The sequence below is a fragment of the Podospora pseudocomata genome, chromosome 4 (genome assembly GCF_035222375.1).
Source record: "Podospora pseudocomata strain CBS 415.72m chromosome 4, whole genome shotgun sequence".
Taxonomy (NCBI): Eukaryota; Fungi; Ascomycota; class Sordariomycetes; order Sordariales; family Podosporaceae; genus Podospora; species Podospora pseudocomata.
In genome coordinates, this window is record NC_085888.1 from 445,870 (window position 1) to 469,660 (window position 23,791).

A 23,791-nucleotide genomic window follows, 5' to 3' on the forward strand; every position below is an offset into this window, starting at 1 on the left:
AGTTGTTTAGACCTTTTACGAACTTGACATACAGGGTACCTGGCTGGTCCTCCAGCATGTCAAGAGACCAAAGAGTCGGTTTTCCTAGTTTTCCTGTGGCCCCTGACCCGTGTAGAAGGAATCCAGAGGCTGTTTTCCGCGTTGTCGACTGTTATTGGGCAGGCTTCTAGGATGCCATTTTGGTGGGTCGGGACAATGTTCCTGTGTCTTCCTAGCGAAAGACTGTCCTTTGCCTAAGAAGCTTCAATATACTACTTCATATATACCCCTAGTTTCCCATCTCTGGTTGCCTACTTCGCGGTCGACAATTCGCATTTGGTTAAGCCAGGCTGGAGCCCATGCAGGATATGTCGCCCTTGGTGGGCCATGGTATAGAACCATTTTCACCGCCTCGTGTCTTCGGGCCTCGTAAATCTTTCTCATCCCGTCATCGAGCGATAGGCCGTGCTTCCATTCGAGTCCGATCACCGGAAAGAGAGCACCGGCGTTGTTAATAATGTCGCTGGCCTCCCTTTTTGTACACCCGACAACGATATCTGCAAGTTGCACGGGAATATTGCCATGTCGCTGTAGATGTAGAAAAGTCTGGGCCAGTGTGAACAAACCATCTCTTGCTTTGAGGCAAATGAATACATCGGTGAACCAAACCGATCCCTCACGGGTTAAAACAATCGTATGTCCAACGAGCTTGATTTGCTGATAGGTCCAGACGCGTGTTAGCCATCCTGTTCATTCCAGTTAGTGCTCTTTACTAGGACTGATTCTAATTCTTATATGGAGACAACTTACTGCCGAAGCCAAGGACTACGCCGAGATCGGCGGGATCGTTTGACCACAGTCGCAGAGCTAAAGCATTAACGATGACCACCTGCTTCGCCTGGCGGTAGATATTCGCCATAGCATTGATAAGTCTGGATTTCATCTCGGCCTCCGCGTGATCCAGCTGATGTCCGGTACCCGGAATAGCCAAGCTGTCAATCCACAGCCACTCGATGTCGGTGTGTGCCAGCTTGTCAAACAACTGTACCACCAAGCTCCGGTGAAGCCCTCCGTTTGTTTCATCTGATCCAAGCCCTTCTGCCCACACATGAGACAACGCTGCATAACCACCTGGAGGCACAATGCGGAGGTCGCCGTCCTTGTTAACGCATAGGGCGCCCAGTGTGTCGGCTGACTCTTGGATCTGTTTCCACCTTGGTTTAACAAAGTCTGATGGATTGAAATGGACTCTTCCATGTCCTATCCTGCTCGGCAAGGATGGAACAACCTCGAAAGACTTTAGTCTGCGAAACCGAATGTCATCCACCGTGGCATCAACAAGCCTCAGAGTCTGGTTCAACTCCTGTACGTTCCAAAATTGCAGTTCATGCTCTGTGAGTTGTCTCGCAACAGAATACTTGAATCCGGCTTGGAGAAGGCACTTCGAAACTTCCGGATGATGGGACGCATCGGCTTTGATCAGTTTTGATTTCTGGAATCGAGGGAGTTCGGCATCCCCTAGTTCGTCACTGTAGTATGATTCATATCCACTCGTCTCAAAAGACTCAGTCGTATAAAAAAACTATCCTTTTTCTCGCCGTCAATGGTGATTGCAAGTTGGGAGATATGGGTGGCATATATAGATAATTCATTGTACAACTTGAAAGAATAAACGAGCGCGAAGAGCAAAAGTTTCAGAAATAACCTACCAAAAGGAGGCTCAAGGACTTTTGATGAAAATCAACCGTTCAGTAGATTGACAAAACCAAAGTCGGGCAATTTAACAGATTTTAGGGCGCAGTACGCCACGTCTTAGTGTAGGGCGGTGGCCTAGTAAAGTCACACCCGGCGAAAAGTGAGGCCAAAAGGCAGGGAAATTGATTGACAAAATTGATAATACAGTGTTGTTGTTGGTTGTCCAGAGTAAAAGTAAACAGTAAGAAAACCAACCTTAAGAGCAAACCCAGGTGTGAATCTGGTGAAAAGGCGGGCCTTTGTTGGCTCCTACACTTAGCGACCATCGTGACGCTGGAAGGGATTGGGTACGGCGAAGGGACAGGCGCGGGTGGTGGCCTCAACGGTGACCACGTCGGCGTTTAAGTGCAACTTCCATGCTGGTATTCCATGGTCTGAAGCCTGGAATCATCAGAATATCCAAGTACCTACTTGGCATTGTCGCTTGCTCGGGTAGTCGTGAGGCTGTACACAACGTGCAGTCATGAGCAAACGTCAAATGTGGGGCCAACCGAGATGATTGGCTTTCCAGACGTGGAAATGAGGGGATAAAGCTGAAGTTGCTTCTCGGCGCATGCCCTCCGCCACAGTCTTCCTGGAGCTGAAAAGGCAACCACCTTGCTGTCGTCTGCAACCGTTAGGAATTCTCTCAGACTGAATATCCCAGGCGAGATGACGAAAACACTTGTAACTGGACCTCATGGTCCGCCAGATATCAGCTACAACCTCGACTACGACAATTACCTTGCTAGAACCCAGCGTCGATTGCAGACCGAAAAACTACCAAAAGACCTGCCGAGTGGCTTTCCACAGCAAATTCAAAATGATCTTGTCTGGGATGGGAAAGACCTTGCTGAGAAGTACGACTGGAACTACACCTTGACGACCGATGACCTGACCGAGATCGAATCAGCTCTCCGGCATTTCAAAGCTCAGAACCTGGGACTCGGATTCATCAACCAAGACACCTTCCCGCTTCCCAATCTCCACAAGACTCTACGAGACATCTCCAAGGAGATACACATGGGCCACGGGTTCAAAGTGATCCGCGGTGTTCCTGTGGCGAGCCACACTCGAGAAGAAAACATCATCATGTACGCCGGGATCTCCTGTCACATTGCACCTGTCCGTGGTCGACAATCCTTTCTGGATACCGGAGTTGATGTTGCTCTGGCCCACGTGAAAGACATGACCTCAGTGGTAGATGGCAGCAAGATCGGAGCTCCAGCCTACACCAATGTTAAACAAGCCTTTCATACAGATATTGGTGACGTTGTTGCATTGCTTTGCCTAGCTGAGGGTGTTGGAGGAGGGGAGAGCTACTTGTCGAGCAGCTGGAAGGTGTACAATGAGCTGGCTGCCACTCGGCCCGATCTTATCCACACGCTGTCAGAATACTGGGCAGCGGATACGTGAGTTTGCGCTCTTCTAACTCCTTGTTTCATGGAGCTAATGTCCTCCAGATTCGGCAAGATAGACATCCCTTACTGGCATGCTCCGTTACTGTACCACGAGCCGGCCAAAGATACCACCCCAGAACGTGTGATTCTCCATTATTCACGACGAACCTTTACCGGCTACCTGGGCCTCCCTCGCTCAGCCAACATCCCACCCCTCACCGAAGCACAAGCCGAGGCTTTGGATGCGCTGCACTTCACAGCGGAGAAGTATGCGCTCTCTCTTGACTTTCGCCAGGGAGACATCCAGTACATCAACAATTTCGGCTTGTTTCACGGCCGTGCAAGCTTTCAGGATTCTAAAGAGAAACAGTAAGTTGATCTTTTGACCGAGTATTCACAATGATGCTAACAAACACAGACGTCATCTGATTCGGATCTGGCTCCGTGATCCAGAGTATGCTTGGGAGATACCTGAACCTCTGAGGAACAAGTGGGATAGGGTGTACAAGGACGTCAAGCCTGAAAATACCGTCTTTCCTCTCGAGCCACCGATTGCGACCGGCAGTGATAGTAATCCAGGTGGGAAGGGTCTGGTGGCAAAAGGGTGGCATAGACTTGTCCAAGCAAGTCAGCGCATGTTGGTTCCCTCGTGAGGCCTTTGGCAACAGAGGCATCAACTTTCGGCATCAAGCCACAATAGCAGGTCATCAGTCGCTTTAGTATCGGTAGGATCAAGAATGGAAGTGGGTATCACGAAAGATCACATCTTTGGCAAGCATAATGACGAGCGATGGAAGATGAATGCCTAATCTGGCAGGTAGTACCGGACGCCGACCCGGGGTGCAAAAGTCACAGCTGGTTGGGCATCCAATATCAGCACAATTGGCACCGCTCACTGTCCATGACAGACCCCCCACCAAAGAGCAACCCATAGCAGGCGCTTCAGACCAAGACGGTACCATGCGCACGCAAGATGGCGGAAGAGGCGCTGGCAAGCTTCTTAGTCGATGAATATCAGCCACCATAGGTATGCAGGTTGCAACTACAGACCAGATTCTACAAGATGCTGTTTAGCTCTCTGATATCCCTCGTCCTACCATGCTGCATTTTTCCCACCCCGCTTCCTCCCGTCAGATATAGGGTCCCCAGGTTTTATCCTACCACTGAAATGCGAGCTCACCCGATGGCGTTATCCTCGCCAACAATGAGCGACAGCCATCCAGACAGCTCCCCAAAATTGCAATCACAATTCTCCTGCCCGTATTGGCAGGCAAAGTCCTGTCGGTTTTGCTCGGCGAAAAAAAACTGTCAGGTTCTGGACGGATGATCTGCCGTCCAACTACCATGGCCAGAGAGCCAAGGCCGGGAAAACCGCAACAGAAGCTCGCACTGCAACGGGTACCATCCAAGTCGGGAGATAATACCACGACACAAACAAGGGACCGATAAGGAAAGTCGCACGAAGGAAGTTATCACTGGTCGACGCAACGTTCAAGAACACAAGCTGCAATACAAAGTGATGCCATGAGCCAGGTATCTGACGCTCGCATATACGTGTGAAGAATGCGGAATGTCTCACCAAGCTGCTCGACTGGAACAGTCCACCACTTAAGGTTGCTCCATCCCCATCTAAATGAACTGCAGTACGACCTGGATTGTCTCACGAGCATACGGGTAGATAAAGTCGTGCTTCCACGGCACGTCATCTCTTCTCGACTCCCCGCTTCTTGACTTTTTGTTGTTGACACTGCAGATTTGGGTCGAAGTTGCAAGCAAACAAGAGTAACGGCACATTGTCGGGCAGAAGACTATGTCTTTCAACTGGCGTCGACCCTTTCGGTCGCGGGACGACAACGATGAGCCAACGACACATGATGCGCCGGCACTGACCCGAGTCAACAGCGCCGAGGTATCAGACGGTAGCCTCAAATACACGCTGGAGAAAGGAGGAAATGATTCCCAGCCGTCATACCAGGAGGCCACAGGAGCCCCAGTGGAGAGTCGCTCGCCGCTGGGGTACTCTGTCGGTCCAATCACCATCATCTTCCTCAATGTCAGCAAGATGATTGGGACTGGTGTTTACTCTACCCGTTAGTAGCCCCTAGCCGCCGGTTTTGGAGAGACACTGACAGCAGACAGCCTCCGCCATTCTTAGAGGGACTGGCTCAGTCGGGCTGAGCATGATCTACTGGACCCTCGGCTTCTTCACCTCCATCTCCACCCTCTCCGTCCTCCTCGAATTCGCCTCCTACTTCCCCAACCGCTCCGGCAGCGAAGTCGTCTACCTCGAGCAAGCCTACCCCCGTCCCCGATGGCTCTTCCCAACAGCCTTCGCCTTCCTCAACGTTGTCCTTTCCTTCAGCAGCGGCAACTCCATCGTCTGCGCGCAATACCTCTTCCGAATAAACGGCCACACCCCCTCCCCCTGGGAACTCAAAGGCGTAGCCATCGCCGCGTACACCGTTGCCTTCCTAGCCGTAGTCTTTCACACCAAAGCCTCCTACGCCTTCTCCAACGGAATCGGCATTGTCAAAACCCTCACCCTCATCTTCATCGCCATCACCGGGCTTGTCGTCCTAGGAGGCAACATCTCCTCCATCCCCGACCCCCACTCCAACTTCCGCAACGCATTTGACGGCCTCCCTCCTACCCCTTACGGCCTAAACAACGCCCTCTACCGCATCATTTTCTCCTACACCGGCTTCGACAACGCCTTCAACGTCGTCAACGAGGTAAAAAACCCCATCAAAACCCTCCGCCGCAACACCTTCATCTCCGTCTTCCTCGTCGCCGTCCTCTACAACCTCGCTAACGTAGCTTACTTCGCCTCCGTCCCCCTCCCCGACCTCCGCGCCGCAAAAGAAATCACCGCCTCGTTATTCTTCACCGCAGTCTTTGGCTCCTCAAACGCGGTTCGCGGACTCAACTTCCTCATCGCCCTCTCCTCCTTCGGCAACCTCGTCACCGTCCTCATCGGCTCCTCCCGCATGATCCGCGAATGCGGTCGCCAGGGCGTGTTGCCTTTTCCTAGATTCTGGGCAACCACACGACCGTTCGGTACACCGATCGGGCCTTACTTTGTGAAGTGGTTCATGACAGTGATCATGATCTTGGCCCCGCCGGCAGGGGATGCGTTCAATTTCGTGGTTGACTTGCAGGTTTACCCTTCTTCGCTGTTTCACATCTTGGTTGGCATAGGACTTTTCATCGTCCGATACAGGAGGAAGAAGCTCGGGTTGGGAAGGGGCGAGTTTAAAGCGTGGACTGTAGTGGTGGTGTTTAATATCCTGGTGTATGCGTATTTGCTTGTGATGCCTTGGTACCCTCCCGAGGGCGGACCATACGCAGGAAATGTGAGCTTTTGGTATGCGACTTATGTTGTTACTGGGACTGGGATGTAAGTTCTCCTCCGTTGCTCTCCTCACTTGATTGACAAACGAAAGGCTGACATAGGCCGGAAAAAGTTTGCTCGGTTGCGGCATCTACTACTACGCCTGGATCTGGCTCCTCCCCAAGTTGAGAGGGTACCGCATCCGGCAGGAGGTTCTGACGCTGGAAGACGGAGCGCAAAGTCACAAGGTGATCAAAATACCTGTCGAACAACTGGCAGAGTGGGACGCCACTCACGATGCTGTTGGAAGACCGCTCAACAGGACAGACAGCCACTCTGGCGACTCCGAACGCATCGGTGTATCAAGCACAGCAGGAGAAAAGGGCCAAGATGGCAATGTGAGGGATGTAGATCCTGAGAAGTAATTCGTAAGAGCTGTGCGAGCTGCTTGGCGACATGGGGGGCCAACAGATCTGCTATGCTAGGAGAATATTGTAGGCTAGAGTGTAGCAATTGAAGAATTTCACTTATTCTCCCAAGCAATACCTCATCTCATCATCTCCCAACTAGGAACCGCACGCGGTTTTCCCGCTCCTCTGATGGTTGGCCTTGGTCGATGCCCCAGCCACCTATGCCATGGACCGGTCAGCAGGTGGAAGCGGGTTCTTCCTGGCAGAGATTGATATGACTGTGCTCTACACCAGAGTGGTTGTCTTTAATTCCCACTTCTCAATCCATCCCACATCCCATTGATCTGCACGAACCCACAGCATTCCCACCCGCTCATACACCTCATCTTCCCTGCCAACAACACGACGAAGAGCCAGACACATGAGTCTCGCGTCGTCCTGTTTATATGCCACAGTGCCATCTTTTTTGAATGGGTTCTCTTTAGAGCTTATTCTAACCAGGAGTGCCAGGTACTCGTTCTTTTGATCAAACCACGCCGGCTGGATTTCCGTTTCTTCAATGGTAGCTTCCACCCAGTCATACTGTCTCCACACAGACAGAATAGCATCATCCCCCACATCATCCACGTTGTGGATATAAAGCAGCGCAGTGGTAACGTCAAGACCTTTCCTTCGGGGGCTCCCGTCGACCGGCTCATCCCAAGAGCCTTCACCTATGCTGGGTTCGTGGTTGGGGCCGGGGAAGTAAGACTTGGGGAAGACTTGCTCACTTCGGTATAATTTCTTCGTACGGCCCCGCAGGACTAGATGAGCGTCCATGATTTCACCAAAAGGATTGGAGGGGTTCTTTGGCTCAACGTTGGCTTCGACCAACTCCAGATCATATGGACCCTGCCCGTAGTCCGTCGTGTAGCTGTCCCACTGAATTGTATCGTCTGTTACTGCCCAAGACCATGACGGCGCTCGATAAGATTGGACGTGGCGGGCAATTTGCGTCTCTTCCTTCCAAAGAAGCCCATTCCTAATGTCACTGCTCCAAAGACCGGCGAGATATCTCGCCCCCAGACTGGCGTGAAGTCTTTGTGTGATGCCGGACAGGGCTGGAAGCTTGTCGCTCCCAAATGTGAGGGTCCTGTTTGAGTATTCTCCCACAAGCGAGTAGTACTCCCGGAAGAGGTCTTTTCTTTTCAATGACTTTGCCGAAAGGTCGGAGGCGTTACTGGCGTCGAGCACCGCGGTTATGTCGTCAAAGACCGAGTGAGCTCTCTTGTCCCCTTCAGGCAGGATGCCAGCCTCAGCCGATTCCTGGCAAGCGCGGCATCTCCAGTATATCTGATGTCTTCCGTAGATAAGGTGGCGGCGCGAGAGTAGAAACTCCTGAAATGTCCAGCCTCTTGAGTTCAGAACGCAGGCCATATCTAGCCTCCTCAAATCCTCGCGGTCATTAGGATGCCTCCATTCCAGTTTCAACTTTCTAGCTTCACCCTGTTCCGATAGCATCGTGAGAGGGACCGACATGGGTGGTGGCCCCGCGGTTGGGGCTGGGTTGAGAATTCCTGCGGTACTGCGCTCGGATACAAACGCTGATATTGTAAAGGTAGAGGATCCGTAGATCTGAGCCATCTTTTTCGACTCGACTTCCCAATCCTGTCTGGAATCTTGCATGATGCAGAGTGAGTCAATCCATAGGTACTGTATGCCCAGCTTTCGCGTTATTGTTATTGCGTCTCGGAAGTTTGCCGGGAGGCTGTCGAACGAGAGCGATGTCGTAAACGTATCCAGTGTTTTGGTGGTCAGGACAGGCTCGATTCTCCCGCCCCAGCAGTGGCTCAGCGCTACAAACGGAGCTTGAGACCCGTGCGAATGGACAACTCTGAGTGTTTTGAAGTCGTTATCTGGAGTCCCTACATCGACTACTCTTGTCGGAAGGGTTGGGACCTTGTTATCCTGGCAGCATCTGTGACATTGCTGACATTCTTGTAACCACGACCTCGCGATCTCAAAGTTCTCCTGTGAGCCAAGATCGCTGTCGAGCTCGGAAATTCCAATCCGTACATTCTTCAGAGTTATTGGCTGATCCGGGGGTACCACCAACCTCAGTGGCATGACAGGTATCTCGTAGTGAAGCTGTATCACATCGTCATCGCCATAGTCGACATTCATGAAACCGCCAACTTGCACAGCAAGAGTGTCCACAATGGTGAGTGATGATGAATTATCACGATATGGATACGTGCTGGTGAGAGCGATCTTGATACCCGACTGCTCCAGGCTTTTCGCTTTCTCGTACATCGACATGGTCTCATCCTGGCTGCTGAGCCCGAAGTATTGGTCTTCTTCGACGGGATTTTGTTTGAAGGCGTGGATGATTAGCTGACAAAGGTCGCAGCCGTTTATCGCTGACTGTTCAAGGTCGTTGAAACTCTTGTGATGCTTGTAATATGCTGAAGACGGGAAGTCATGAAAGTCAACTTCCTGTTTCGTCAGTTCAAACAGGTGTTGGATGGAGAGCTCTGTACAAAGTGGACATCGAGTTGACATGATGAGGATGACGTTGCAAGTGCAAGGTGAATTTCCATGTTGCCCAGCAAAAGGTTTCATCAAATGCTGTTGGTTCGAGCCGGATGAGGGCCAACAGAGACTCACCAGGGCCCGCCCCTCACGTGATTATTACCTGTTGGTCTCACCAACTAGAAGTTTTTTAAGCAGTGTTGAGGCCCTTCGTGACCAACATATCACTGGTGAACTAACATGATGATGGAAGAGCTACTGCGTAATGAAAAGCTCAATCCCACCATGAGGTCGGTGAATTCACGGCTTGTTCCGGCCCAAGATCCCAAAGCCTCCCTCTGCATCCTGGTGCCCCAAATCAGAAAGAGCCAAGCAACTTCTGGGACAGGCCGTTGAGATGCTGGTAAGGGTCATCATTGGTCAGGTACTGGAAATAAGCGATCCAAGACCGCACCAAGCATCCACAAATTTGGTGGCGCCCGCGTTAGCCCAGTTCGAGCTGAAAATCCCAGACTGGTCGAGAACCATTTCGCCGTCGGTAGTCGCATGCGAGGTTTCGGGGCTGCCTCACCGTCGTTTTGGCCAATTTTTTTGTGGTATTTCTGTCGTCCTCTCGCTCGATTTTGGTGCGGAAGGTCGATTTGTTTTGTTCACGATCCGTCGATTTTTGGCGTCATTTGGCGGCAAACAGAAATGGACATCATCGACAAAGTGAAGGGCTCCACTGACGAGCAGGAGCCCCACCCCGGGAACCCGTTTATTGCCGGCGACCCATCCTCCGACTCGGACCGCGATGAAGACACTCAGGCCAGAGAAGACGCGGACAACGCCCACGATGTCGAGGAGGAAAAGGAGTCGATACTGCCCAAGTTGGGACTGCCGATTGCGCTCCTGGTCGGCGCCGCCATAATGGGAGGGGGGACCTATGCCGTCGTCGCATATGTTCAGAATCTGGTTGCGAACGCTGCGGTGGACAATGATGAGGCCAAATGGATCCGACTGGCGAGGACTGACGCATATGATGGTTGTTACTTGGGTTGCACCAGTTGCGATGATCCCAACTTTGCGTACAACGCATGCCAGCTCACCACCCGTGTTGATGTCAAGGGCGTTATCTGCGATGCGAACAAGATGTGGAATTGGGCTGTCGAGGACCGGTACCCAAAGGAGTGTCTGAAGGCTGTCAGCAAGGTCATCATGGGTGATGCGCTCGAGGACCTGAAGAACCACTATCGCAAGCGGTACGCCATCATCACCGTTGCCATTGTAGGCGGGTTAGCTGTCGGCTTTCTGGTCTACTTTCTCTGGCGCAAGTTCGCCAAGCCAAAAGAGACTCCCAAACCATGGTTGACGTATGACCAAACCCCAGCTCCGTTTTCCATCAAGCGGCCAGCAACATGGAAGCTGCCCAAGAAAGAGAAACCGGAGAAGACAAAGACCGAGCACACCGACAAGATCACCACCACCACCACCACCACCACCACCACCCCAACTACATGTGAGCCAACAAACCTGGCCCCCCACGGAGCAGTCGCAGCAGTCCCCATCGTCTCCCACTCCCGCTCCTCCTCTCGTTCATCCTGCTCCTCAAGAGCCTCATCCACCCACAGCGCCCAACGCATCCCTACCCCTCCCACCTTCGACCTCCCCCGCCGCAGTTCCTCCCGGGCCTCCTCCCGCTCCGCATCCTCCGGCCCCCGCCTCTCAACCCTCATCGGCGCAGCCCTCACCATCACCTCCTCAGGCGCCTCCGCCTCCATCTGCATCCGCGACCAACCCTGGACCCAACACTTCATCACCTCCTCTCCCTCCCCCACTCAAAAATCCATCACCGGCACCATCCACGGCTGGTTCTCCGAGTGCTACCAAATCCAAAAATGCAAGCAAAAGTGCCGGTGGTCCTGCTCAGGCAGCTCATGCGGGAATAAATGCAGCAAGGAGTGCCACATAGAGGACAGGACGAAAAAGGAGCCAAAGGTGTTTGTCGATGCTGTCGTGCCGATGGTGGCAAAGTGCGGGTTCAAGATGGTGGATACGCTGAGCGGGAGTGAGACGCCGACGGTGAGGGTGGCGAATGGTGGGATTGAGAGGGGGTTGTATGTGAGGATTAGTGTTAGTGGGTATAATGTCACGGATGCGAGGAGGACGGATAGGAGCGTGGAGTGTTTGCATGCTTTGGGGGGTGTTTAGGGAGTGTAATGGTTTGGTTTGGGTTGTTTACTTGGAGGCAGGGGGTGTTCAACGGGGTTTTGACGGCATATAATGGGCGGAGAAATACGCGCGCTATAATGATACCAGAATGTTTTAACTCTTTTTTTGTCTTGATCAAGCCTCGACTGCAAGGAAACGAGAGAAACGCCGGACATGATGGGAGACTGAAACAAAAAACGAACAGAAACGAAATGCTTGCTGTTGGCAAAAATGCAAAAGATATATGTCCCCTCGACCGGAATCGAGCCGGTGACCTTTCGGTATCAATAAATTCCTTTACAGCCGAACGTGATAGCCAACTACACCACAAGGGGATTTGAATTTGTTGTAGGCCAAAGGCGGGTTCTGCACTTGTGTGCCAGTGGAGATATGCGGGAATTATGCGTCATTCGCCGGTGGCTTTCGGGCCGAAAACCGCGAGGGGTGAGCTGGTCTGTGCTTTATGCCACCACAATTCTTTGTCTTTTAACATCTCCAAAGATGACCACATTTGGGTAAAAAGGAGCGAAAGGGAATGGCTAGGAGTTGGAGAAATCTGATGTCTGGATGACGTGGTTCCGATAACTCGGTTCCTGCAGAAGCGTCTCTTGGCAACTGAAGAATCTTCACACAAACCGCCTTCCAATGTTTTGTGGGCGGACACAGCTCTGGCGAAAACAATGATCGGATGAACCCCACCAACCACTGCCAACCTCAACGTTTCATCGACGTTTTCCGCAGGCTGATCTTCTATAAACAACATCTCATCCAATGAACTGTCCCAAGTGAGGCGTTTCTGGGCGGGTTGCTGACGACAACCCCGCCCAATATATTCCCCGAATCCCACAGTCCGTCCCAGATTTTCACCACCACGTTGCCTTAGCCTCTCCCGAAGGCCGAGACAACTTACATCCGGTATCGATAGCAATGGCAGCTTTGAAACGCAGTGGCTTGCTGCACGCTGCACCTACCCGGCACTTCCTCCACAAAAATCAGGTACAGCATTGAGCTTGTCAGGCACCTTTCCGCTGGCAGAACCGGGTGGTTCGGGAGATGGGCTGGGATCATCCTCTTTGCCCGGGTTACACTGCCCTCGACCTCTTCTGCATGTAGGCACCCAACCACCAATGGCGGTTGTCAATGCACGGCTTTTGCTTGCTGATTTGGCGGCGGCAGATGGTCCATGACGATGGCGAGCTGCATATCAGTGGGTGTCCTTTGTGGGTTCCCAACCTACACAAGTGGAAGCGGACGGATCCGGTGTTGTTGCCATTCGCCCCGGCAGGACCTGTCGATCCATTGTGTATCCTGGCCTAAACCCCTGATGCTGTAGATCAAAAAATATGCATGCTTATTCATAACCAATAGGTAAAAGGTGGTCAAGCTGCACCTTTGATAGTTCCCGAGCTCCCACATCACCACCACCGCCTTCTTTCTTTCTCCAGTCACTCTCTTTTCCCTCGCTATCGTCTCTCCTTCTATTCTCAACACATAATGAAACCCCCAACTATCACCACCACCCTCCTCTCCCTCCTCCCCTTCACCCTCTCCCACCCCTCCTCCACCCCCACCCCCTCATCCCTCCCAAAGTCGACCTAGGCCCCTACAACCCCTCCCACACCCGCCGCTCCTCCCCCCACCACGGCTCAGGCCTCTTCCCCCAGCTTCTCTCCCACCCCTCCCCCTCCCTCGGCACATTCGGCCAACGATACTGGTACTCAACAGAATGGTACTCCGGCCCAGGCGCCCCAATCATCCTCTTCAACCCCGGCGAACAAGACGCCTCCAACTTTGACGAAGCCTACCTCTCCAACCAGCGGTTGCCAGGCCGCATAGCACAAGCCGTCGGGGGTGCCGTCGTGGTGGTGGAACATCGCTATTACGGGGAGTCATCCCCCTTTGAAGAGCTAACAGAGGAGAACTTGCGGCATTTGACGCTGGAGAACGCGCTGAGGGATATGCAGTATTTTGCGAGGGAGTGGGATGTCCTGAAAGAGGCCGGGGATGGGACGGGGAAAGGGGGGCCGGCGTGGGTTTATACTGGGGGGAGTTATGCGGGGAGTTTGGCGACTTGGCTGAGTAGATTGGAGGAGAAAGAAGGGGAGGAGGGGAAGGAGAGGGCGTTTTTTGCTTATTATGGGAGTAGTGCTGTTGTGGAGGCTATTGGGGATTTTTGGCAGTATTTTGTTCCGGTTTTGGAGGCTATGCCAAAGAATTGTACGAGGGATGTGGAGAGGGTGGTGGTGTTTGCGGATGAGGTTTTGGGGGGTGGGACGGAGGGGGAGAAAGAGGGACTGAAGGAAAAGTTTGGGTTGGGGGGGTTGGAGGATGAGGATTTTGCTGCGTGAGTTTCTTATTCCTATCTGGGTTGGTTGGATGGGATGGTGTGCTAACAGAAGACAGGGAGTTGACTTGGGGTTTGGCGTCGTTGCAGACGACGCAGTTTTACTCGGAGAAGAATATAGGGTACTCGCCGTTTTATCGGTTTTGCGATTATGTCGAGGGGATGTATCCAGTGGACCCCAATGCAACCGTTCCTGGAGAGGACGGGGTTGGGCTTGAGAAGGCGTTGGAGGGGTATGCGAGGTACATCAAGGAGGATGTCGTTCCTGGTTGTGTGTCTCCCATTTCTTCTAGACGTCGCATTGAAGCTAACAATATCTCTAGTCTGTGCCAAGTCCGGCTATCCTGAATGGCAAGATGAAAACAGCACCCTCTGCCTCCAAAACATGAACGCTTCCTCTCTGGCCTTCACCGACTTGTCAGTAAAGAACTGGGGAAACAGACAATGGTGGTGGCTTCTCTGCAACGAACCGTTTGAGTGGTGGCAAAGCGCACCGCCACTGTCATCGTCCTACCCAAGAGTCATCTCCGAGTACGTGACAGCAGAGTACTGGGCTTCCCTGTGCCCGCGATTCTTTCCAAACACGACCTATACCTTGGCGGAAGGCAAGACAGCGGACGATGTCAACGTCAGAACAGGTGGCTGGGACTTGACGTCGAACGTGACGAGAACGATGAATACAAATGGGCAGTATGATCCATGGAGGGATGCGACGCTGAGCAGCACGTTCCGACCTGGTGGTCTAGTGACCGAAATGGAAAAGGATGGGCTGCAGGTGAGGTTGGTGAAAGGGGGGACTCACTGCAGCGACTTGGTTGGGCTGAACTGGGAAGCGAACGCCGAGCTGGATGGGTTAGTGGATGGGGTTGTTGACCAGCTGGCATGGTGGATAGGGCAATATCACAGTGATGCCTACGACAGAATCAGAAACACGACGCGGAAATAAGAGGGTGGTACTCAACAGTGATGAAGTTATGAAGTTGATGACGAGCGTTTGTTCAAAGACATGGAAGTTTGCAAAGCCATATTTTTCAAAAAGATCACAAAAATGAATCAGATCATAGGACTCTCCCACCGGGAATTGAACCCGGGTCTCGAGCGTCGTTGGGTGACAAGCTCACATACTGACCACTATACTATGGAAGACTGAGCAGATGTTGGCACCTGCTATAGGCTGTTGCTGCAGTTTTGCACGGAACAAGCTATTATAATGTTTGTGTCAACTTCGCTGTGTTTCGTTTAGTAAACCCCTTGGTCCTGGACTGTAAGCTATCGTTCCGAGTCATGACGCACTAGAACCTCCACCATTTCAGCGTACGATCCTCGAGACTGTCGACCAGAGGCCCAATAGGACAAGACTCGAGAAAGCTCTTATACTTGTGCGCCGTGTCGATCCACTCGTGTCTATTGATCTTATCCCTGGCGTCAAAGACGCGGTACCTCTTTCCTGGTTGGCGGCAGACAAATAGATTGTGCAATGCCCAACCGTTTCGACCGTGAGCGAAATCCCCGAATGCCACAACTTCCAGAGAAGAGATGCCTCGTGGTCCGAATATCCAATCTAGATGCCTAGCGAAAGAAGGCAGGACCATTTTTTCAAGTTCGTCAGGGGGCACGACAGCCAAGTATTTGTCAAACCTAAACGTGGAACGAATCCTAGAGCTGGAACCGATACCTGATGTCTTTTGGGGATATTCAAGTGCCCGTGATCCTCTGGCTTTGAGGTGGGACCCAGTTTGCCTAAAATGCAAGAGTTTGAGAGTGGACTTCAAGGCGAAAGGCCCCAGTATCTCTTTCTGCATAGATGATGAAAAAATGTTAGATCAGAGGTAATCAACGACAGGAATTACTAGCAGTCTACTCACTAATGACTCAAAATGCTCGTTTGTATCATACGGAAAGCCGAGACACTCAAGATCAAGCAGTGACATGGGATGGAAAGTAGGAGAGATCTTCCACCTGTCTCTCTCTGACTCTGGGATATCAAAATGACAGCCATCATGAACTGGGTCGGCCCTTCTTGAGCGATAACCTGGCCCTGGGCGATCTCCGCGTTGGTGCACGACCAGTTTTTTCAATGTGGCATGATGGTGTGCAATAGCATCCCATAAAGGAATCATTGTTGATGGATCAGGCCTAGTCGGGGATGGAAGACTGCACGGTATGACGGCCTTGGTGAACCCGAGAAACAGCTCTTTCAGTCCTCGGAAAGATGACAGAAACAGGATGATTTCTTCTTCTTGGTTTTCTTCATCGTCCTCGTGTGATTGAATCTCGAACTGCTCAAGACACAATGGAGTTGTTGTGGCCACGGATCGTTCTAGGAGTCGTTCCCACAAGTGGCAATTGCGTATCGTAAGAGTCTTTACCGTCGTGATATCAATGGCCTCTCTCATCTGTCCGCCAAGGGAGACATTGTTTAGTGATAGGACCGTGAACACTGGGAACAGAGGTCGTGTCTCTGGAAGGACCCTACGGAAAGGTGTCAAAGTGGTATCAAGCCAATCCCACGGCGTGTCAAGGTTGCCATGATCAGGGTCGACATCCATGTCATCCTCCGTGACACAGGGGTATGCCAATGTGACGTCCAGCTCGGTGAGATGCTCTCGGTTCCTCTTCAAACACTCTCCCAATGAGCCAAGCAAAACATTGGGGGGCTGATGCCAGCTGATGTGGGTCAGATGACGAAAAGCTATTGGGATTTCTTTGTGTGAATCCAAGCACCCCCCATCTGTGATGAGCCGGAGAGACCTCAGTTGGGGTTGCCTAGCATGTAGGGTATCCAGAACACTGCTGGAGATTCATATAGCAAGGTCCCAGCTGAAGCCATCTAATTGACAGGTAGGGATGCGCTCAAGGACAGAGTCCGCCATTTGACAAAAACGAGAAAGATCATCAACTGGCAATTGGTCTCTTCCGACAAGAGCTCCGTCAATCACCCCCTTTTCTTGTCCAATCGAGTCTGCTCCGTCATGAGGTTGGACGTGCAAGCAAGGCACATTGGGTATCTTTTCGGGTTCCACTTCATTTGCATTCTCTCCAATCTCTTCTTCAGGTTTTGTGTCCACATGCAATGCTTGCCACGCTGACCATCGCAAATCCCGACTAAAGGTGAGGTGTTTGGCGTTGCGCAACGCGGGAGTGGCACTTTGGAGAGCCGATGCGCACTGAGCAACGCGGTCGATGTCCAAGATGCATCGCTTACGCTTAACGCGAGGTATATCGATGTGGATCGATTTCCAGAGTTTCGGTGCACATATTGAGTGGAACAGCTTAGACACACTGGACAACGATTTGACGTCTTCCAATAAGAGGCATGTAATTATGTCATGCAGAAGTTCGACGGGGAGGTGGCCGAGCATGATGATTTCAGATGCGATGGCGGCGACATGAGGAGAAATGAGATGTACCTCAGGTAGGTAGGTAGGGAAGCAAACCGTGAGCGGGGAGAAATGGCTCTTATAGGCTTGTCGACGTTGTTGGTCCCACTGATTATGATATCGAATCCCCTTAACCAATCAAGTTTGAAGTGGCCGACCTCAAGGCAACTCGTGCCTCGATCACCAACTCGCCCCACATATCGCGAGACTTGAAGTTGGAACTGAGAATTGACCTTCAGAAGATCTTCGGTGTGTCTTTTGTCCATCTTACAAACGGACATAAGCAGTTCAATGCATACTCTTAAAAGTATAAGCCAATGATGATGCACGATGTTTGTCTCATGCATGTACCCGTAAAAACGTGAGTCACTGAAGTCCGTTTACACAGCCTGGCAAGTATTCATTATTATTTACCCCGTACAAGCTGTAGAGTTAAGAAAATTTCCACACTACATCGGCCTACTATTAATCCCCCAAATTCCTCGAGACCTACCACAGCACAAACACAGTATGTCCAAACCCTCAGAGCCAACCCCAGTTCAAGCCTGGGACAGCATTGCATCTTTTTGGGATGAAGCCATCACCCCTGGAGGCAACAAATATTATCACCGTCTCCAGGCTCCCTGCCTCCACCGCTTTCTTGCTAAGCATCTTCACCGTGATGCGAGATGCTTAGATTTAGCGACTGGCAATGGAGTGGTTGCCCGCTGGATGCTTGATCGAGGAGCAGGCTGGGTCCTGGCGACAGATGCCAGCGGCGAAATGCTGGAAATCGCTAAGCGCAACTTTGCCTCCGGAGGGTGTGATCCCAAGAGGTTTACATGCCACAGAACCGACGTTACTTCGGAGCAGGACATGAGAGCCCTCGAAGAATTTCATTGGCACGGAAGACTCTTTGATGTCATTGTCATAAACATGGCTCTCATGGATATCGAAAGACTGGATGTTCTCGCAACTGCCCTGCCCCGACTTCTTAATCCTGGTGGAGTGTATGTAATGCATTCGTGCTGGAACCTTCCGTTCTTCTTGAACTAATGCCTCTCCATAGATTCGTCGCCACTGTTCTTCATCCCGTCTTTTTCACCTCCAACGCAACCAAGTCGATCTCCATCTCATTCGACCCCGCCACCGGTGAGCAAGTGACGACGCGGTCAAAAGTCATCACAGAGTATCTTGATGTTGCACCGGCAAAAGGAATTGCTTGCCCGAATCAGCCAGTCAAACAGACGTACTACCATCGCCCCATTCATGAGCTTCTGGCTATCTTTCTCAAGGATGGGAAGCTTGTCATGGATGCAATCGAAGAGCCAGCTTTTACCGAGGATGATCTTGATGAGAAGAGAGTAGAGTCGAGCACAAACTTTACGCAGCTTCCAGCTCTACTGGCTTTTAGACTGAAGCATCGAGTTGACAAGTTTGAGTAGGGGGACTGATCTAGGGGTGACTAGCCGGACACAAAGCAAAATACACGGGGGCGATAACACATTGTTGGAGGGCCAATTGTGAAAATCGTTATTTCAAGTGACCCTCAAAAAAACAATGTCATACACTCTCTGGGCTTTCAGGGGTTGCAGAACCATTAACCTGGGATGTAATGGAAGTTGGCTGTCTCGTAGACGAACTTACGCTGATATAACCCTAACCCCGTGCATAGCCCTCATACCCTGAGACGACTGACCCAACAAGAATTTTCCGCAGACCAAACGACACACTCATTCTGGACAGGTAATATGTCTTTGTGGAGGAAACAATTCATAGCAGATTGGTTTTGACCTGACACAAACACTTCAAGGTCCCTTTCCACCAGAAACCGCATCCCAGAGTCTGCAAAAGCTTTTGTGGCTCTCCCAAGTTCACATGCCAAGCCACCCACCCACAGACATTTGTCCTTGCAGCCAAGCCCCACTTTGACTCGTCACTGGTGATCCTCTTCTGGATGGTGTTGAAGCTTGACTCGCGCCAGCCCAACCAACGCCCAACGTCCCCACAAAGCTGCGCCTCTTTGACACATCAAAGCAAATCCCTCAATTAGTCTCCATCAAAGCAGTCCGGTATAGTGTAACGGTTAACATATCGCGTTTTCACCGCGAAGCTCGGGGTTCGATTCCCCGTACCGGAGTCGATTACGTTCCAACCATCTGATGATGGTGGCAGCATTTTTTCTCGATCCAGGTTGTTGCTCCGAGTCTGGAGAGGTGTTTTGTTGGCTGTCAGGGCAACGGGCTGATTTTTGGCATTGTCTGGCCATTTTTCTTTAGTGCGGAGACTTGGGCAGAACAGACGAGACTGTCTGGATCTGGCTCCGAGACAGAATTTCAGAATATTCAGAGCAGGTACTTACTTTATGCTATGACTTCCCTCGGATATTTCTGCAGCGCTCTATAAGAACAGCCTTTTGAACACATACTTCAGAGACTCTGCCAGGGATAGAATACCTATCTAGGATATCCTTGGGCGAGGTTCAAGAAGCGTTTGTTGATAGGTTTCAGACCTTTTCGTGTCCCACTCACACCGGAAAGGAACAAGACTCGCTTTCGGTTAGCAAACAGCCTGAGTCTACAAAGGCTTCCTCATGTCAAGACAGCACGGAGATACGCGTATTTCGGACGGAAGGATATCATAAAGACGGATTTGTCGTCAGAACGCCAAGGTCGGAGAGCCTGGCTCATTGCCTACATCGCGAACAGCCTCTCGAACTCATCGTAATCCCAAGGGGCAGGTTCCGGTCATCTTGAACATTCTTCGATTAACAGATACCGCAAGACCCGAGCATACGGTGAAGAAGCACTGGAGCTTCTACCTTGGTCAAGCATTTCCATTCTCAAACGACCAAAGCTAACGAGACCATACCCCGTCATTGTAGTGTTCCTACATCAGTTCCCATGCCCAGTGCCTCTTCGAAGCATCTCGGTGTAAAGCTAACCCTCGGTCTCAACATCACCGGTCTTAGTTGCCTCATTCGCTCGCCTACAACGGTGCATATAAGGACTTATCACTGTGGGTCCGGACGACAGGAAGTGTGATTCAGAGGCTCTGGACGCATAGAAGCACTCAACAGTGCAGAAAGCCCCTCTTCAAGTACCGTGAGATGGAACAGCCACGTGCTGCGCTCCAACTGTCAAGCTCTCCCACTGTAACAGTAGTATTGCTGGACTGTCTCATCATCTGGTGAGATCTTGGTTGTTGTCTTGAGTCCCAAACTTGGTTTTCACTAGAACAGACATTCCAAAGGCGCAAATGCAGAATCCTACGATGGCACCTGCTCGCAGCTCAAGGCTGAGGCAGATCCAACAGCTTTGCGCTGAGACTGAGGAATACGATGTCACCATCATACTCCACGTGGGAAATGTCCGATGAACTCTCCGTCGGCCCACGAAGCGAAACCATATCAATATAACGTCAGTGGAGCTCTCACCAACAGCGGATACCCTCTCCGCTCTGGGATGGGAATACCTTCTTCTCTTCCGCCGGTTTTCGAAGACCAAAACGTCGAAATCCGTGCCATCTGCACCGCCTTGACCCACTTCAACCTGATCGATATTCCGTCTTTAGACCCGAGGCACGGGGTAAATTAACCGTAGATGAAACCAAGCACTTCCGTCTCCGCACGGGCAATCTATCATTCCCGGGTATACCAAACATGATCCCAATCAGAGCGCAGGGGCAAGACAGGGGCCACCTGACGACCCAAAGTGTAAAAAAGTCTCAGCCTCTTGTTGCGCGGGTTAGCAAGCGCCCCAATCTTTCCCTGACGCTTGTAGTCGGGTCTGGTCCTTGCTCAGAGGGCCTCAGATGTATAAAACCTTCCCTTCATCCATACGAGAGATAGATGACAGACGTATATCGATCAGCTGCTGTGGTTGGCGTTCATGGCAATAACGTTGCGTCCGGGGGATTGGAATGCACCACTACGCTTGTACCCCACGACGAACTACCGGTTATTGGGGCGTTCCAGAAACCAGAACCATAATGAACCGTTTTAAGCGGATTCCCCGGGCTGATGAAGACCTGCGCAGGAGAACCTTCCACGCAGGTTGACAGGTCTCTTCGGTTGCACCGAGCCACGCAAGACTCTGGGCACGAGCTTTGGGAGGGTGATAAGAAGGCTGATCTCCTGGCTTTGTTAGCACCAATTCATTACGATCATCTACTCAAACAGGCACCGCAGAGCTTCAAGATGCAACTCTCCAACCTCCTCACCATTGCCCTCGCCGGGTTGGCTGTTGCCTCCCCTGTTGAGCTGGTCGAGCGTCAGCAAAAGCTTCGCATCAGTGCGTGGACCCCCCTTTTACCCCTATTTTCCCCCTCCCTTTTTGACTAACAAAAACAGTGCCTCTTGGTGACTCCATCACCGAAATCGCCTGCTGGCGGGCCTTCGTCTGGGATCAGATCGCTGCGGCCGGCTTCGCCAACCAGGTCCAATACGTTGGTTCTCAGAACTCCAACCCCCAGGGCTGCCGTCCTACGACCACGAACTGGGATCAGCGCCACGAGGGTCATTCCGGCTGGCTCGCGATTGATATCGCCAACAATTACCTCGCCAACTGGCTCCGGAGCACACCGGCCGATATCGTCCAGTTCATGCTTGGCACCAACGATGTGTTCAGGGGGAGAAGCACCAATGATATCATTGCTGCCTACACCAAGATGGTTCAGATCATGAGGGCGGCGAACCCCAAGATGAAGATCATTGTATGTTTGACGCTGAAGTTTTGAGAAAAGGGAAAACTAACAGCATAGGTCGATCTTGTCATCCCCCTCGGCGTTGGCTCCAACTCGGGTATCCAGGCCCTCAACGCCCGCATCCCCGCCTGGGCTGCTGGCCTCAACACCACTGAGAGTCCCATCGTCATTGCTGACTGCAACACCGGCTACAAGACTTCCGACCTGCGTGATGGTGTCCACCCTAGCATTGCTGGTGATCAGTTCCTCGCCACCAAGATTGGACCGCCTCTTCTCAACTATATCAGAGAGTCGCTGGCTGGTAACTAGGCCACTCGCGGCGAATAAAGGGACGATGAGTACATAGAACTGATAGGCACGTAAATACCAGCAACAATGAAGGATCCACCTTGAGAATGTTTAAGCCACGGAAGTCTCGCGCTGTAGTATCGATGTCAAGAACTGACTGCCTCGCTTTTGGTTGAGTAATGACCCCTGTGACACCCCATCAAACCTCCTGTCTTGGTCCCACCGGTTGGCTTCCTACCAATCCAAAAAATACGCAATCCCATCCAACAACGCACTCCCCCCCACAGCAGCATGATCCATCCCCGCATACTCCTTCACCGCCACATCCCTCATCCTCCCGCTCCCCACAAGCCGATCAAACAGCTCATGACTATACCTCCCCGGCCCAAACCTCTGCAAAAGATTCTTCCTCGCCTGAAACTGGGACTCCGTCTGCGTCCTCCTCCTCAGCGGGTAATCCTCCAACTCGCCATATCCGATAAAGACCGCTGGCTTGGTCTGATTCTGCCCAAACTCAATGTCACCAGGGATGTCCATCCCGTCTCCCAACCTCCGCGTGACATTCATTAGGACCGTCTGGTTCATCAACGTAAGTGATGGACTGGCGGCGATAAATGTATCGAATAAGTCGGGTTTCGTGATCAAGGCGTAGGTAACGAAGAGACCCCCGCTTGAATGGCCGTATATAGCGTCCCGAGTGAAGTTGACGTTGGGGAAGATGGTGTCCTGCACCCAGGGGCGGAGGGTGAGGTTGATGAAGTCGATGAAGGTGTCTGCACCCCAGGGAACGGGGTCGCCAGGGATGGGGGCGCCGAAGTCGATGCTGCGTTGGGTGAGGGCGTAGACGTTGTCTGTGAGTGGGTAACCAATACCGACGACCAAAGCATCGGGTTGGGAGGGGTCGACGGGTTTGCGGCGTTTGAGGTGGTCGGCTGCTGTTGAGGCTAGGGCGTTGCCATCTGTGACGTAGACTGTCAAGGCGGTTTTGTTGGTTATTTCTGCTGTGGGGAGAGAGGAAGGGCCCCATTCGAAGGGGTAGGAGAGGGAGATTTGGTAGGTTACGTTGGAGGAGGGAGAGGAGGTAGCGTTGTAGAAGAGGGTGTTGGGGAGGAAGGCTGGGGGGAGGGGCGGGAAGGGGGTGAATGTCCAGGGGGCAGTGGTCATTGTGGTGTGCTTGATGTTTAGTTTGTCTCTAAGTGAATTTAACAGTTGAATTGGATGGCGAATTGATAGATAGCCTGCTCACGATGTGTTCAGGGTTTGAGGCAAGCATTATGGAATGAAGAAGTGAGATCCAATTCCTGCGTGCATGGCGGGGTGCTCGGACTCAGTACAATATCCCCGCGGTACGTCCCAAATTGTAATAGTCTCGGCATATATCAGTCCGATAGCGCCACCAACAACAGGTCACAAATTCAGCTCGAGGGAATTAATTGTAGGTATGATGGGTTAGGTGTATGACACAAGACACGGCCAGTATCCCGAACAGCAATTTAACAGTTCGCTGACATGAACCTTGAGTTATGGAGCTAGCTACCTTA

At 51.9% G+C, this 23,791-nt stretch overlaps 8 protein-coding genes and 3 non-coding genes across 11 annotated transcripts; 8 read left to right on the top strand and 3 right to left on the bottom strand.

Moving 5' to 3' along the window:
- Positions 1–243: 243 nt before the first annotated feature.
- QC762_401225 (uncharacterized protein) lies at positions 244–1,616 on the bottom strand (the record flags this gene model as incomplete). The annotated part of the gene is made up of 3 exons (XM_062889578.1): positions 244–725; positions 790–1,511; positions 1,567–1,616. 3 exons carry the CDS (start codon positions 1,614–1,616, stop codon positions 244–246), a joined length of 1,254 nt encoding a protein of 417 aa, XP_062743096.1.
- A 673-nt stretch (positions 1,617–2,289) lies between these two features.
- Positions 2,290–3,766, top strand: QC762_401230 (uncharacterized protein; the record flags this gene model as incomplete). Its single annotated transcript, XM_062889579.1, has 3 exons — positions 2,290–3,125; positions 3,177–3,482; positions 3,532–3,766. The coding sequence occupies exons 1-3, from the start codon at positions 2,386–2,388 to the stop codon at positions 3,764–3,766; spliced, it is 1,281 nt and encodes a 426-aa protein (XP_062743097.1). The 5' UTR covers positions 2,290–2,385.
- A 1,157-nt stretch (positions 3,767–4,923) lies between these two features.
- QC762_401240 (uncharacterized protein) lies at positions 4,924–7,011 on the top strand (the record flags this gene model as incomplete). Its single annotated transcript, XM_062889580.1, has 3 exons — positions 4,924–5,203; positions 5,253–6,510; positions 6,578–7,011. The coding sequence occupies 3 exons, from the start codon at positions 4,924–4,926 to the stop codon at positions 6,867–6,869; spliced, it is 1,830 nt and encodes a 609-aa protein (XP_062743098.1). The 3' UTR covers positions 6,870–7,011.
- A 128-nt stretch (positions 7,012–7,139) lies between these two features.
- On the bottom strand, positions 7,140–9,395 carry QC762_401250 (uncharacterized protein; the record flags this gene model as incomplete). Its single annotated transcript, XM_062889581.1, has 1 exon — positions 7,140–9,395. The coding sequence occupies one exon, from the start codon at positions 9,393–9,395 to the stop codon at positions 7,140–7,142; it is 2,256 nt and encodes a 751-aa protein (XP_062743099.1).
- A 2,407-nt stretch (positions 9,396–11,802) lies between these two features.
- QC762_0062310 lies at positions 11,803–11,890 on the top strand. The gene has a single exon. It is a non-coding gene; the product is annotated as a tRNA-Tyr (tRNA).
- A 216-nt stretch (positions 11,891–12,106) lies between these two features.
- On the top strand, positions 12,107–14,845 carry QC762_401260 (uncharacterized protein; the record flags this gene model as incomplete). The annotated part of the gene is made up of 3 exons (XM_062889582.1): positions 12,107–13,899; positions 13,959–14,170; positions 14,223–14,845. The coding sequence occupies exons 1-3, from the start codon at positions 13,514–13,516 to the stop codon at positions 14,843–14,845; spliced, it is 1,221 nt and encodes a 406-aa protein (XP_062743100.1). The 5' UTR covers positions 12,107–13,513.
- A 120-nt stretch (positions 14,846–14,965) lies between these two features.
- On the top strand, positions 14,966–15,045 carry QC762_0062330. Its single transcript has one exon. It is a non-coding gene; the product is annotated as a tRNA-Asp (tRNA).
- Positions 15,046–17,569: 2,524 nt separating this feature from the next.
- Positions 17,570–19,505, top strand: QC762_401280 (uncharacterized protein). Its single transcript, XM_062889583.1, has 2 exons — positions 17,570–18,268; positions 18,328–19,505. Exons 1-2 carry the CDS (start codon positions 17,790–17,792, stop codon positions 18,701–18,703), a joined length of 855 nt encoding a protein of 284 aa, XP_062743101.1. The 5' UTR covers positions 17,570–17,789; the 3' UTR covers positions 18,704–19,505.
- Positions 19,327–19,398, top strand: QC762_0062350. The gene has a single exon. It is a non-coding gene; the product is annotated as a tRNA-Glu (tRNA).
- A 1,534-nt stretch (positions 19,506–21,039) lies between the features above and the next one.
- QC762_401290 (uncharacterized protein) lies at positions 21,040–22,381 on the top strand. Its single transcript, XM_062889584.1, has 3 exons — positions 21,040–21,550; positions 21,610–21,971; positions 22,020–22,381. The coding sequence occupies exons 1-3, from the start codon at positions 21,280–21,282 to the stop codon at positions 22,269–22,271; spliced, it is 885 nt and encodes a 294-aa protein (XP_062743102.1). The 5' UTR covers positions 21,040–21,279; the 3' UTR covers positions 22,272–22,381.
- A 103-nt stretch (positions 22,382–22,484) lies between these two features.
- Positions 22,485–23,414, bottom strand: QC762_401300 (uncharacterized protein; the record flags this gene model as incomplete). The annotated part of the gene is made up of 1 exon (XM_062889585.1): positions 22,485–23,414. One exon carries the CDS (start codon positions 23,412–23,414, stop codon positions 22,485–22,487), a length of 930 nt encoding a protein of 309 aa, XP_062743103.1.
- Between the last annotated feature and the right edge of the window lie 377 nt (positions 23,415–23,791).